The 13163-nt window shown below is 42.0% G+C and overlaps 1 protein-coding gene across 3 annotated transcripts in view; it reads left to right on the top strand.

Annotated features, from left to right (window-relative positions):
* The window catches only part of LOC107571753 (band 4.1-like protein 3), a 36306-nt gene extending 24703 nt beyond the window's left edge, over positions 1-11603 (top strand). For 2 of the 3 annotated variants that reach the window (XM_016258112.1, XM_016258113.1), the window contains 9 exons: positions 793-870; positions 1036-2700; positions 3677-3817; positions 4605-4679; positions 6279-6371; positions 6927-7025; positions 7450-7530; positions 8182-8288; positions 10888-11603. In XM_016258112.1, coding sequence (XP_016113598.1) covers positions 793-870; positions 1036-2700; positions 3677-3817; positions 4605-4679; positions 6279-6371; positions 6927-7025; positions 7450-7530; positions 8182-8283 — 2334 coding nt within the window. In that variant the 3' untranslated portion in view covers positions 8284-8288; positions 10888-11603. The remainder of the gene's footprint in view (positions 1-792; positions 871-1035; positions 2701-3676; positions 3818-4604; positions 4680-6278; positions 6372-6926; positions 7026-7449; positions 7531-8181; positions 8289-10887) is intronic. The other variant, XM_016258114.1, reaches the window with a different exon arrangement.
* The last annotated feature ends 1560 nt before the right edge of the window (positions 11604-13163 follow it).

The following is a 13163-nucleotide window of genomic DNA, read 5'->3' on the forward strand; positions in this document are numbered from 1 at the left end:
GTGTGTGTGTGTGTGAGAGAGTGAGTGAGTGTGAGTGAGTGAGAGTGAGTGAGTGTGAGAGTGAGTGAGTGTGAGTGTGAGTGAGTGTGAGAGCGAGAGTGAGTGAGTGAGTGAGTGAGTGAGTGAGTGTGAGAGTGAGTGTGTGTGTGAGTGAGTGCGAGAGTGAGTGTGTGTGAGTGTGAGAGTGAGAGTGAGTGAGTGAGTGAGTCTGTGTGTGTGTGTGTGTGTGTGTGTGTGAGTGAGTGTGAGTGAGTGAGAGTGAGTGAGTGTGAGAGTGAGTGAGTGTGAGTGTGAGTGAGTGTGATGTGTGTGTGTGCGAGAGTGTGTGTGTATATGTGTGTGTGTGTGTGTGCGTGAGAGTGTGTGTGTGTGTGCGTGTGTATGTAGGAAATTAAAGAATAAAATACATTTTGTGAGATGTATATCAAATATATTATGAACCTCACATTTATTTATTTAATTTATAAATTTCTTGCAGCCATTTTTGATTAAAACTACTGGCCATGATCTTTTAAATGAATTATTATTAAAATAATTAGACATGTGATGTGGTTTGGATCTTCAACAAAAGCACAAAATCTTTTTTTTTTACCCAACAAAAAACCAACAAAAGTTTGATAACTTTCTCAGAAAACCAAACAAATATCATTTTGCTTCTCAAGTAAATGTATCTTGTTTCAAGAACGTTTAGATATTTTTAATGGAAAATGAGACAAAAATACTAAATAGAAAAAGTGCAGTGCATTCAGCTCCATCATTTTGACTCTTTTTTTAAAATGTCTGTTGCTTTAGCTCAAACAGGAAGCAGCGGTGGAGATACAGGAAGTGGCCGCAGCAGCTCTGGAGCCGCAGAAAGAGAAGGTTGATGTGGTAGGTGATCCATTCCTCCTCATCAGATGCTCATGATCATGATGATGTGTGTCATTGAGCTCAGCAGCGTCAGTCTGTCTGTCTGTCTCAGTCTTCATGGATCAGGCGTGACTAACAGTGCTTTCCCTCCAGTCTGCTAACATGATCTTTGTGTGTTACATGTAGGAGTCTGATGGGTGGGTCATTATAAAGGTTCCTCCGTTTGAGGAGGTTCATCCGTTTGAACCAGATAAACGTCCTCCAGTCGAAGCAGAAACGCTTTCTCGTAAGATACCAGAGAAGGTTTCCACCGTAGTACAAGAACAACGTCCTCCAGTTGAGCCAGAAAAACCCTCGTCCGCCAAATCTGAAGAGCTTCCTCCAGAGAAAACTCCTTCTAAGCTTCCAGAAAAGGTTTCTACCATAGTACAGGAGACATTTCCTCCAGAAAAAACTTATTTGTTTGTATCTGAATGGGATTCTCCAAGGAAAACTCCTAAGATTCCAGAAAAGGTTCCTCCAGAAAAACCCCTGTCCATTGTATCTGAAGAGGATTCTCCAAGGAAAACTCCTTCTAAGATTCCAGAAAAGTTTCCTGCAGAAAAACCCTTGTCCATTGTATCTGAAGAGGATTCTCCAAGGAAAACTCCTTCTAAGATTCCAGAAAAGGTTCCTCCAGAAAAACCCTTGTCCATTGTATCTGAAGAGGATTCTCCAAGGAAAACTCCTTCTAAGATTCCAGAAAAGTTTCCTCCTGAAAAACCCTTGTGCATTTTATCTGAATGGGATTCTCCAAGGAAAACTCCTTCTAAGATTCCAGAAAGGGTTCCTCCAGAAAAACCCTTGTCCATTGTATCTGAAGAGGATTCTCCAAGGAAAACTCCTTCTAAGATTCGAGAAAGGTTTCCTCCAGAAAAACCCTTGTCCATTGTATCTGAAGAGGATTCTCCAAGGAAAACTCCTTCTAAGATTCGAGAAAGGTTTCCTCCAGAAAAACCCTTGTCCATTGTATCTGAAGAGGATTCTCCAAGGAAAACTCCTTCTAAGATTCGAGAAAGGTTTCCTCCAGAAAAACCCTTGTCCATTGTATCTGAAGAGGATTCTCCAAGGAAAACTCCTTCTAAGATTCGAGAAAGGTTTCCTCCAGAAAAACCCTTGTCCATTGTATCTGAAGAGGATTCTCCAAGGAAAACTCCTTCTAAGATTCGAGAAAGGTTTCCTCCAGAAAAACCCTTGTCCATTGTATCTGAAGAGGATTCTCCAAGGAAAACTCCTTCTAAGATTCCAGAAAAGGTTCCTCCAGAAAAAACCCTGTCCATTGTATCTGAATGGGATTTTCCAAGGAAAACTCCTTCTAAGATACCAGTAAAGGTTTCTACCATAGTACAAGAAACTTTTCCTCCAGAAAAACCTTCTTTGATTGTATCTGAAGAGTTTTCTCCTAAGAAGACTCCTCTGAAGATACCAGAAAAGTTTCCTCCAGTGGAACCAAAGAAACCATCATCCATCGTATCTGAAGAGGTTTCTCCAAAGAGAATTCCTCCGAAGGTGCCAGAAAAGGTTTCTACGGTGGTCCAAGGAAAGGTTGAACCCATAAAGGTTCCTTCTGTTGGTTATTCAGAGCATGTTCCTCCTAAAGTACCACCAAAAGTCCCCCCGAAGGTTCCAGAGAAGAAACGCATCGCCAGCTACAGATTCACATCCGCCTCGAGCACGGTGTCGTCCGGTGAACCTCCAAAAGATCAACTCACCGGATCTCTAGAGGGTTTCTCCGTTGTGTCTGAGCAGATCAGTAAGATGCGTCTCCGCTCTCCTGTGGATCTCAGCAGAACGTCTCCGACGGCTCGAGTGGTAGGATTTCCCGACATCTCGCTCTCCTCGGCCTGGCTTTGAGGTCTCAGACGAACTCTGAAGCCAGAGCTCCACACACGCTCCTGATTTGAGTTCGGTTGTTTTGGTCTGACACAAATCCCTCTGGCTGGAATTTGCTGTCACTGTTTGTTGTTTTGAGCCTCTTCTCACCGACCCTGAGAGCAGGAGCCTGTTTTCTTCATTGTTTTGGAGAATGCCGCTGCTTTGCTTTAGTCATGACTGAGGAACGGCAGCGTCTTTGTTTTGCGCTCTGGCTGCTGCTGGATATGAGGGTTTATTCATAAGAGAGTCTCTTTTATCTTCAGAGATCATGAGTCAAACGGCTGCAGAAGGTCTTCGTTGTAAACTAGATAAACTCAAGCTTTTAAAACTTTTTTTAACTTTCTGGTCTAGCTTTATCAAGCCAGCTTCAAAGTTTGTCACAACAGATCTGCTGGTGAAGCACCAAACAAGAAGTAAAGTTGTGTTCCTGCAGCACTTCTGCAAATTAACAACATTTTGTAGGCATCATTCCATCAGCTTGGTGTTAGCGCCACCTGCTGGACAAACGTTATAAATAAGATTATTGGTCATCATAACCTTTGAGCTGCTTGAATCCTTCTCTGACCAAACCGATCCGCTCACTCTCACTGTTTGCATGTCACTGGTGTGTTTGGCTCAGAAATGATTCATGCAGCTGCATTTCCGGCCTTTACATGAGACAACTCTGATTTTAAGTTGAAAAATGCATTAAAAAAAAAATTGCATTAATTTTATTTCTCTTGTAAATTATAAAGTCAATTCTTTGCACAATGCATGTACAGTGCAGCAGGTGTTCTCTTATGAATAAGTCCTAAATGAGCCCCTTCACTCCCTTAATTACCCAGAATGCTCTTGTGTGTGTGTGTCTCTGTGAGTGTGTGTGTGTGTGTGTGTGTGTATGTGTGTTTAACGCTGTGTGTCTCTCTGTGTTCAGCCTAAGCCCAGTTTTGATGAGATGTCTCCTGAGCTCACAGCACTCTTGCAGTCCACTCACAGCTGGACTCCGTCTGCGTCTGCGTCTGCGTCTGCGTCTGCGTCTCCTGCTCCGATCACGCAGACGATCGCATTACACAAGGTGCAGCTCTGAAGAAACTCTAGAAATGAGTCTGTCCTCAATCAGACATCATGTCATTTCATTTTTACTGAACGGGAGCAGTGTTGATATTATGCTTAGTATTTTTGTCTTGTTTTGTATTTTGGTTTTGTCTTTTCCAGTACAAAATATCTAAATATTCTTAAGTCAAGATACATTTAGTGGAGAAGCAAAATTACTTTTTTACTTGTGGAAGATTTGGTAACATCAAGTGAGTTTATGCTTAAAACAACAACAAAAATCTGTCAGAAAAATCAACTTCATTCAAATGGAAAAGAAGATTGTTTTTCTTATTCCATGGGCAGATATTTTTTATAATTGTAACCATAAACTTGCTTAATTTTCATCATTCTTCAATCACGAAGGGTTTTCTAGACAAGTAAAAAGTATTGTCTTGTTTACAGAAAAAACAAGTCAAAATTAATTGTTTTTTGCTTGAAAAAAGCAAAATAATCCGCCAATGAGGTAAGCAAAATAATCTTGTTTTCTGTTTGAAGTAAGATTATTTTGCTTGTTCTAAGGAAAAACTCACTTAATTTTGACTTGTTGTTTGTGAAAACGACAATAATCTTCACTTATCTAAAAAATCCTTCTTGATTTAAGAATTTTTAGGTATCTTGGCTGGAAACAAGACAAAAATCTAAGAAAAGCTTTTTTTTTGCATTGTACTTTACTAATTAGAAGATATAAAAGCTGCTAATTCAGTTTTTGTTGTTGATTCTGTTTGGTTTTCTGCCTGTTGATCATATGTTCTTTATTTCTCTGGCAGCCATCAGAGAGTCCAGAGAGTCATCCGGCTGAAGAAGAGGATCAGCAGCCGCCGGCAGAGGAACTTCAGCCTCAGGTACCTGAGCCTCCAGAGGGCCCCTGGGAGCCTGCGGTGTATTATCAAGCGTGTGTTGCGTGTGTGGAGCCGCTGAGCTCAGTGCGAGCCCTCAACGATTCTGAGTCTGACAGCGACTCCAGCAGTGTAAACTCGGCTAACTTCTCCGGGCCCCTCACGCACGTGGGCCCCGCGAGGGCAGGTCCCCAGAGCGACAGCGAGTCTGGAGGAGAGAGCTTCTCTCTGTCCACTGATGATGATGATGATGATGAGCAGTCGCCCAACAGGAGCCCCTCCGAGCAGAGGGGTGTGGCTGAAGGTCACAGTGGGGAGGTAGAACTGACCGCAGGTTTAGAGGTGACCTCATGACCCCGCGACCCCAAACCTGAACCCCCCAGAACATCCACCCTCTCCTCACTAGCGCCGGCGTATAGTGTGTGTTTGTGACCATTCTCAGACCAACAATGAGCTTCTTATGAGAACATTCAGTTTTCACAACGTGTGTGTGTGTGCGTCTGTGTGTGTGTGTGTCTGTGACTTTGTGTGTGTGTGACCATTCTCAGACCAACAACAAGCTTCTTATGAGAAGATTGTTTTCACAATGTGTGTGTGTGTGTCTGTGAGTTTGTGTGTGTGAGTGTGAGTGTGTGTGTGTGTGTGTGTGTGTGTGTGTGTGTGTGTGTGTGTGTGTGTGTGTGTGTCTGTGTGTTTAAGTTTGTTTGAGTGTGTGTGTGAGAGAGAGATCTCTGTCTCTTTTCAATATGATACAATACCATGCCATTAATGATTTATAAATAATTAAGTAGATAATAAGGAAGATTTCCTGCTCTCTGTGAGTCGACACTTTTCCTGCTGACTGCATAAGCGTTTGTTCTGAAAGATCATGTGTTCGGTCTGTTCTCTCCCAGAACTCCTCGTTCCTCCTCGTCTCTTTCCCAGTGTCTGTTTCCATCAGTTATTGATGATCATCAGATTACCTGATTGATGTAGACTAGAGCAGTTAATAAGAATGAGTGAATGTCTCTATGATGTGATGTATGTATATGACACGTGTGTGTGTGTGTGTGTGTGTGTGCATGTTTGTGGTTTATGAGGACACAAATTTGTATAATAACATGGCTATGACATAGGTATTACAATGAGAAGGTGATTTATGAGGACATTTTCAGTGTCCCCGTAATTCAAAAGGCTTATACAGTGGGGCAAATAAGTATTTGATACACTGCTGATTTTTCAAGTTTTCCCACTTACAAAGAATGGAGAGATCTGTAATTTTCATCGTAGGTACACCTCAACTGTGAGAGACCGAATCAAAAAAAAAAATCCAGAAAATAACATTGTATGATTTTTAAATAATTAATTTCCATTTTATTGCATGAAATAAGTATTTGATCACCTACCAACCAGCAAGAATTCTAGCTCTCACAGACCTGTTAGTTTGTCTTTAAGAAGCCCTCCTATCCTCCACTCATTACCTGTATTAATTGCACCTGTTTGAACTTGTTACCTGTATAAAAGACACCGGTAACCCACAAACCATAAAAACAAACCAGAGTGTGTGTGTGTGTGCGTGTGTGTGTGTGTGTGTGACGAGTCTCTCATCTCTCTGTCGCTCCTCAGTCAGGTGTGGTGAGTTTCTCCAGGACTCTGTCAGGAGACACGGACACACAGATCCACACGGAGATGAAGACCATCACATACGAGTCCCTGCAGGTGTGTGTCACTCACACTCATCTCATCCACCACAAACACACTGAAGAATCTCATCTCAGACACACTCCTTCAAGACAGCAGTGAGATTAAATGAAGATGTTTGTTTAGATATTTCTAATGTTACAAAATGTTTCTATTTCAAATAAATGCTGTTCTTTTGAACTTACTATTCATCTGTGAATCCTGAAAAATAAAATGTATCACAGTTTCCACAAAAATATTGTGCAGCACGACTGTTTTCAACATTGATAATAATCAGAAATGTTTCTCGAGCAGCAGATCAGCGTATTATACTGATTTCTGAAGATCATGTGACACTGAAGACTGGAGGAATGATGCTGAAAATACAGCTGCGCATCACAGAAATACATTACAGTTTAACACATATTCACATAGAAAACAGCTGTTTTAAAGTGTAATAATATTTCACATTTTTACTGTATTTTTGATCACATAGATGCAGCTTTAGTGAACAGAAAAGACTTCTTTCAGAAACATTAAAACATCTTGAATGTGGTGTGATGCTGTGTTTTGAGTGTTGTTGGATCGTTGCAGGGCGAGACAGATGGAGACGCTGATCCTGGCATTCTGCTGAGCGCTCAGACCATCACATCAGAAACCACCAGCACCAGCACCACCACACACATCACCAAGGTACTGACCGCTGCTGCATTACTGACCATCAGAACCATCCGCGTAACGGCTCTGTGTGTGTGTGTGTGTGTGTGTGTGTGTGTGTGTGTGTGCGCGTGTGTGTGTGTGTGTGTGAGTGTGTGTGTGTGTGTGTGAGTGTGTGTGTGTGTGTGTGTGCGTGTGTGCGAGTGTGTGTGAGAGTGTGTGTGAGTGTGTGTGAGTGAGTGAGTGAGTGAGTGTGTGTGTGTGTGTGTGTGAGTGAGTGAGTGAGTGAGTGTGTGTGAGGGGATAGAAAATATCGTTTGGTCAGTATAAAAGTAATAGAAGTCTATGGACAGTCCCCACAATTCACAGAAACAAACGCGCGTGTGTGTGTGTGTGTGTGTGTGTGTGTGTGTGTGTGTGTGTGTGTGTGTGTGTGTGTGTGTGTGTTTGTGTTTGACAGACGGTGAAGGGCGGCATCTCAGAAACACGGATTGAGAAGAGAATCGTGATCTCAGGAGATGCAGACATCGATCATGACGAGGTGAGACCTTCACTGAAGCTTTACTACGGTTCCTTCAGAGTCATTCTATCAAATGCTGCTGTTTCCAGACTTTTAAAGAAATTCAAGTATAATTATTCCTTCAGATCAGTTTATGGTGAATTTCATGCTGATATTTCTACAAAAAACATCATGCTAATAATGTTGACATTTAATGATCATCCTCTAAACAAACATAAAACATAGGAGGAATATTGTAATATAAGACTTTTAACTTGTGCTGTTAGAGTTTACGTCCTGAAAGAAAGATAAAATTTTTTTAATAAAAATAAATAAATATATTACATGAGTTGCTGGATTTTATTCAGAAAAATGACTGTATTATCGTGACATACTAAAAGTTGATCAGCTGATGATTTGTTTACAGATGGTGACTGTGGATATGTAGAATGATCCTGTATGAACTCTAATGACTGGATTCAGCAGTTTGCATCAATTTTTATCATAATTGTGACAGCAGTAGTTGGGGGCGTGGCTTGTGAAGGTGATGTGTGTGTGTGTGTTGGGGGTGTGGCCTGTGATGGTGATGTGTGTGTGTGTGTGTGTGTGTGTTGGGGGCGTGGCTTGTGATGGTGATGTGTGTGTGTTGGGGGGTGTGGCCTGTGATGACGATGTGGTGTCACTGTGGGTCAGGCTCTGGCTCAGGCCATTAAAGAGGCTAAAGAACAACACCCCGACATGTCAGTGACCAAAGTGGTGGTGCATAAAGAGACGGAGATCACGCCGGAGGAGTGATGCAGGTAAGACCACAGCCAATCACAGCTTGAGTAGGCTTGGCTGACTGCGAGCTGATTGGCTGCTGTGCTGTGCTCTGGAGCGCTGCTATTGGCTGCTGTTCTAACACCGGTGACGCTTTGGCTGTTTACTTCTGCGGACGTCTGACTGCTGCTTTCAGAGTGTGAACTAACTACTCACACCTGTAACAGAATGACATGATGATCGTCTGTGTGTGAGATCAGGAGCAACTTGACTTGACTTGACATATATGGTTGAACTCACTGCATTCTGCTGGTAGAGAGCGGTACTGCAGATCATCTCCATGAGTCATGTGACCACATGATGACGCTCACTGAGATTAATTGTGTTGACTAACTGTTTACTAATCTGGGCATTCACCCAGAGTTAAATAGCAACAACCCAGGACATCATAGTAACCATATAGCAACTACCTAGAACACCCTAGCAGCCACATAGGAACAGCCCAGAACACCATAGTAACTAACCATAACACCAGAGCAACCACACAGCAACTGCCCAAATCACCCTAGCAACATCCAGAACACCCTAGCAACCACCCAGAACAACAAAACAACCCTAGCAACCACATAGTAATCACCCAGAACACCCTAACAACACCCAGAACATCTTAACAACCACCTAGAACACCATAGCAACCCTAGCAACCACCCAAAATAACCCTGAAAATCACATAGTAACCACCCATGAAACCATAGCAACCAGCATCCTGAATACCCTAACAACCAACCAAAACAACCATAGCAACTACATAGTAACCACCCATAACACCCTTCCAACCAACCAACCAGAACACCAAAATAACCCTAACGACCACATAGTAACCACCCAGAACACCCTAGCAACCAACCAGAACATCACAACAACCCTAGCAACCATCCAGAACACCCTAACAACCAACCAGAACACCAAAACAACCCTAACAACCACATAGTAATCACCCAGAACACCCCTTGCAAGTAACCAAAACACCATAGCAACACTAGCAACCACATAGAACAACAAAACAACCCTAGCAACCACATAGTAACCACTCATAACACCCTAGCAACCAACCAGAACACCACAAAAACCCTAGCAACCAACCAGAACACCAAAACAACCCTAGCAACCACCCACAACACCCTAACAACTACCCAGAACACCATAACAACGGTAGAAACCACATAGTAACCACCCATAACACCCTAACAACTACCCAGAACACCATAACAACTTTAGCAACCACATAGTAACCACCCATAATCTGCTGGTAGAGAGCGGTACTGCAGATCATCTCCATGAGTCATGTGACCACATGATGACGCTCACTGAGATTAATTGTGTTGACTAACTGTTTACTAATCTGGGCATTCACCCAGAGTTAAATAGCAACAACCCAGGACATCATAGTAACCATATAGCAACTACCTAGAACACCCTAGCAGCCACATAGAAACAGCCCAGAACACCATAGTAACTAACCATAACACCAGAGCAACCACACAGCAACTGCCCAAATCACCCTAGCAACATCCAGAACACCCTAGCAACCACCCAGAACAAAAAAACAACCCTAGCAACTACACAGTAACCACCCAGAACACCCTAACAACACCCAGAACACCTTACCAACCACCTAGAACACCATAGCAACCCTAGCAACCACCCAAAACAACCCTAACAATCACATAGTAACCACCCATGAAACCCTAGCAACCAGCATCCTGAATACCCTAACAACCAACCATAGCAACCACATAGTAACCACCCATAACACCCTTCAAACCAACCAACCAGAACACCAAAATAACTCTAACGCCCACATAGTAACCACCCAGAACACCCTAGCAACCAACCAGAACATCACAACAAACCTAGCAACCACCCAGAACACCCTAACAACCAACCAGAACACCAAAACAACCCTATCAACCACATAGTAACCACCCATAACACCCTAACAACTACCCAGAACACCATAACAACCGTAGCAACCACATAGTAACCACCCATAATACCCTAGCAACCAACCAGAACACAAAAAGAGCCCTAGCAACCGTCCAGAACACCCTACCAACTACTAAGAACACCATAACAATCCTAGCAACCACATAGTAACCACCCAAAACACCCTAGCAACAAGCCAGATTACCATAGCAACTGCCCAGAACACCAATGCAACTCTAGCAACCACCCAAAACACTCTAACAACAACCCAGAACACCCTAACGACTACCCAGAACACCATAACAACCTAGTAACCATCCAGAACACCATAACAACCCTGTAAACCACATGGCAACTGCCCAGTACACCATAGCAACCACATAGCAATGCCCTGGAAACCACCCGGAACTCTGTCATTGTTGCACGGGAAACACCACTGACATTTTCCTGAGGAAAATGTAGATCTTCAGTGTCAGTGAGATAATGTTGACATGGAGGCATGTTACTGAGGCCTGTGTTTTTATGTTATTTGAAATGCATGACGACATCATCACTGGCAGACTCACGTCAAGCTTTGCTCCTCTGAAGGTGTTTTCTGTTCCTTCACTGCGTGTTCCTGTTATTGACTGAATGTTCTGTTTTGTTCATTTTCAGGATTAACATCATCTTCATGCCTGCTGGAGGAACTCATGTGCTCACGCTGTGGAAAATGAAGGATGCTTCAGAGAAATCAACACGGGAACAGCAGCATAAGCGAATGAATTGCAGCAAACGCCATCTGAACACGTCTGGAGTAACGCACACACACACGCTTACAGGCGCCGCACTGGATCACTGTTACTGCATGACAAGGGAACAATTCTGCTTTTTGTGAGGAGACTACAGTATATAGACATTTTAGTAAATACTTTGAGCGCAGTGTATAGTCAAACCACAAGCTCATCATAAAGGGACTGAAGAATATGTGTGAGAGGAAATATAACGGTTACAGATATCTACATTTATTTATTCTACTGAATACTGCTCACTTTAAAAGGACAAACTTTGCACAATATTTAACCGCGCAAAAATGTGCCATCCGCACTCCGTCGGCTCATCTCTGATCTGCTCCCGTCATTATGAGAATATGAATATGCCACACATGTATGTTAGAGACGTGTTATGTTGTTTTTACTTGTTATACACCTGTTTTTGTTTCTTTTTGAAAGCTGTCGCTTGTGAACGTTGAGTTTAGAGGAATGAATCTCTCCGAGAGCTGTTGTAGTGACGACCTGAAATATCAATCCCAGAGTTCTCCCTGCCCTGAGTGCCACATCCGAGCCTTAAACTACAGACGAAGCCCATGTGTGTTTATGTCCTTGTTTGTTTTCCAATGCAGCGTCACCGCCCTGCTGTCTGTGTCCCCCGCAAGCAACTCCAATAAAATCTCAATTCCATTTCTGGCCATTTTGCAGCACGTTTACATTTGACAGGGTTTAAATTAAGACAAGAGAAGGCCTTAATCCAGAATAGTTAATCATGGCTTTAAAAAATGGCTTTCTGAAACAAAGATTACATTTAATTTGCTGCTGGCACCTACGGAGCTGGTTTGAGAATTTCTACTCTTAAGGATTATATTACTTTTAATTTTAAAATGCTTAAACACAATACTACTTTTCTGCTACGTTTGAGGTTTACATTAAGATTAAAACTTAAGATCATACTAATGATTGGTTTTGATTCTCCTTTTTCATTATAGATGAAAGTGAGCTAGATGATGTCGAAAGGTAAGAACCAATTTATGCACCCCATGTTCACAGATTCTGTTCACCTTCACTGCTTCAGATCAGTGGCGTGTCCAGAGGGTGTCCAGGGTGGCGCTGGACATCCCCGACATCTGATTGGCCACCCCAAAATTGAATATGCTACAATTTCATGTTCTTTGTTTAATCGTACTGAAAGAAGCATTTATTTTAGCCTCGAACTCAAGGACACGACACATCTGGTGTGCTGCTTTGCGCTTCATCTCGTCCGGTGTACCTTCCAGCCTCGGCTATCCGCTTGTTAAGTCTGACGTCACACGTCACCGCGTTCAAACGCTCTATCAGACACCACGAGAAAACAACAAAAGGTGCTAATATACACTCACAATGTGATATAATACTACCAAAAATAATTATAATCCTAACCTTTAACTCCATACCGAAATCCCAGATAGCCAGACAATGAAATATAAATATAAATAAATATAAAAATGATTTATGTTTGGGACGCTGTGAGCTTGGAGACTGTAGTATTTTTTATTATAATTAATAAAAATGTATAGATATATCGTTATTATAAAAATGGTCTAATATAAACTTGTATAGCTTCAAATTAATTACTTTTAACCTTAACAATAGGATTCCCTGTATAGCTTTCTTTAGAAAAATTGAGAAGAAAATAACATGCATTAATCTCAAGCTTGTTAATTATTCCCGAGTAAAGTAAGTTGACGTTTTAGGTTTCCTGAACAACATTTACAAAATTCACTGTATAAGTTAATGTTACATATTTTGCTCCAAACGCTGGTTAATCAGATGATAGAAATAAGAGAAATAAGTTCCAATAGACTAACATTTATAGTTACGGTAGGAATGTACAGCTAATGTGGGGTAATGTGACGTAATCAGCAATCGTAGGATTTATACATGCTTTTTTTAATGCCAGGTTGGAGTCATACACTGAATTTATTTCATGCTATAATTAGCCTTGGCCAGCCCATGTAAAAAACTCTAGCTCTGCCACTGCTTCAGATGCAGGAGGTTCTGTTTCTCACGTCTTCCCGTATGCCTGCTGTTTCTTATTAGACTTTCTGTACTTTCATTTGGGAATTATTTGTTTTGAAATGATCTTTAAGTATTTGGTAGGACAGGGTTTCCCAAACTGGGGTTTCTGAGTTCATTAGAAGC

The sequence above is a fragment of the Sinocyclocheilus grahami genome, unplaced genomic scaffold (assembly GCF_001515645.1).
Source record: "Sinocyclocheilus grahami isolate Dianchi unplaced genomic scaffold, SAMN03320097.WGS_v1.1 scaffold1646.1, whole genome shotgun sequence".
Classification (NCBI taxonomy): Eukaryota; Metazoa; Chordata; class Actinopteri; order Cypriniformes; family Cyprinidae; genus Sinocyclocheilus; species Sinocyclocheilus grahami.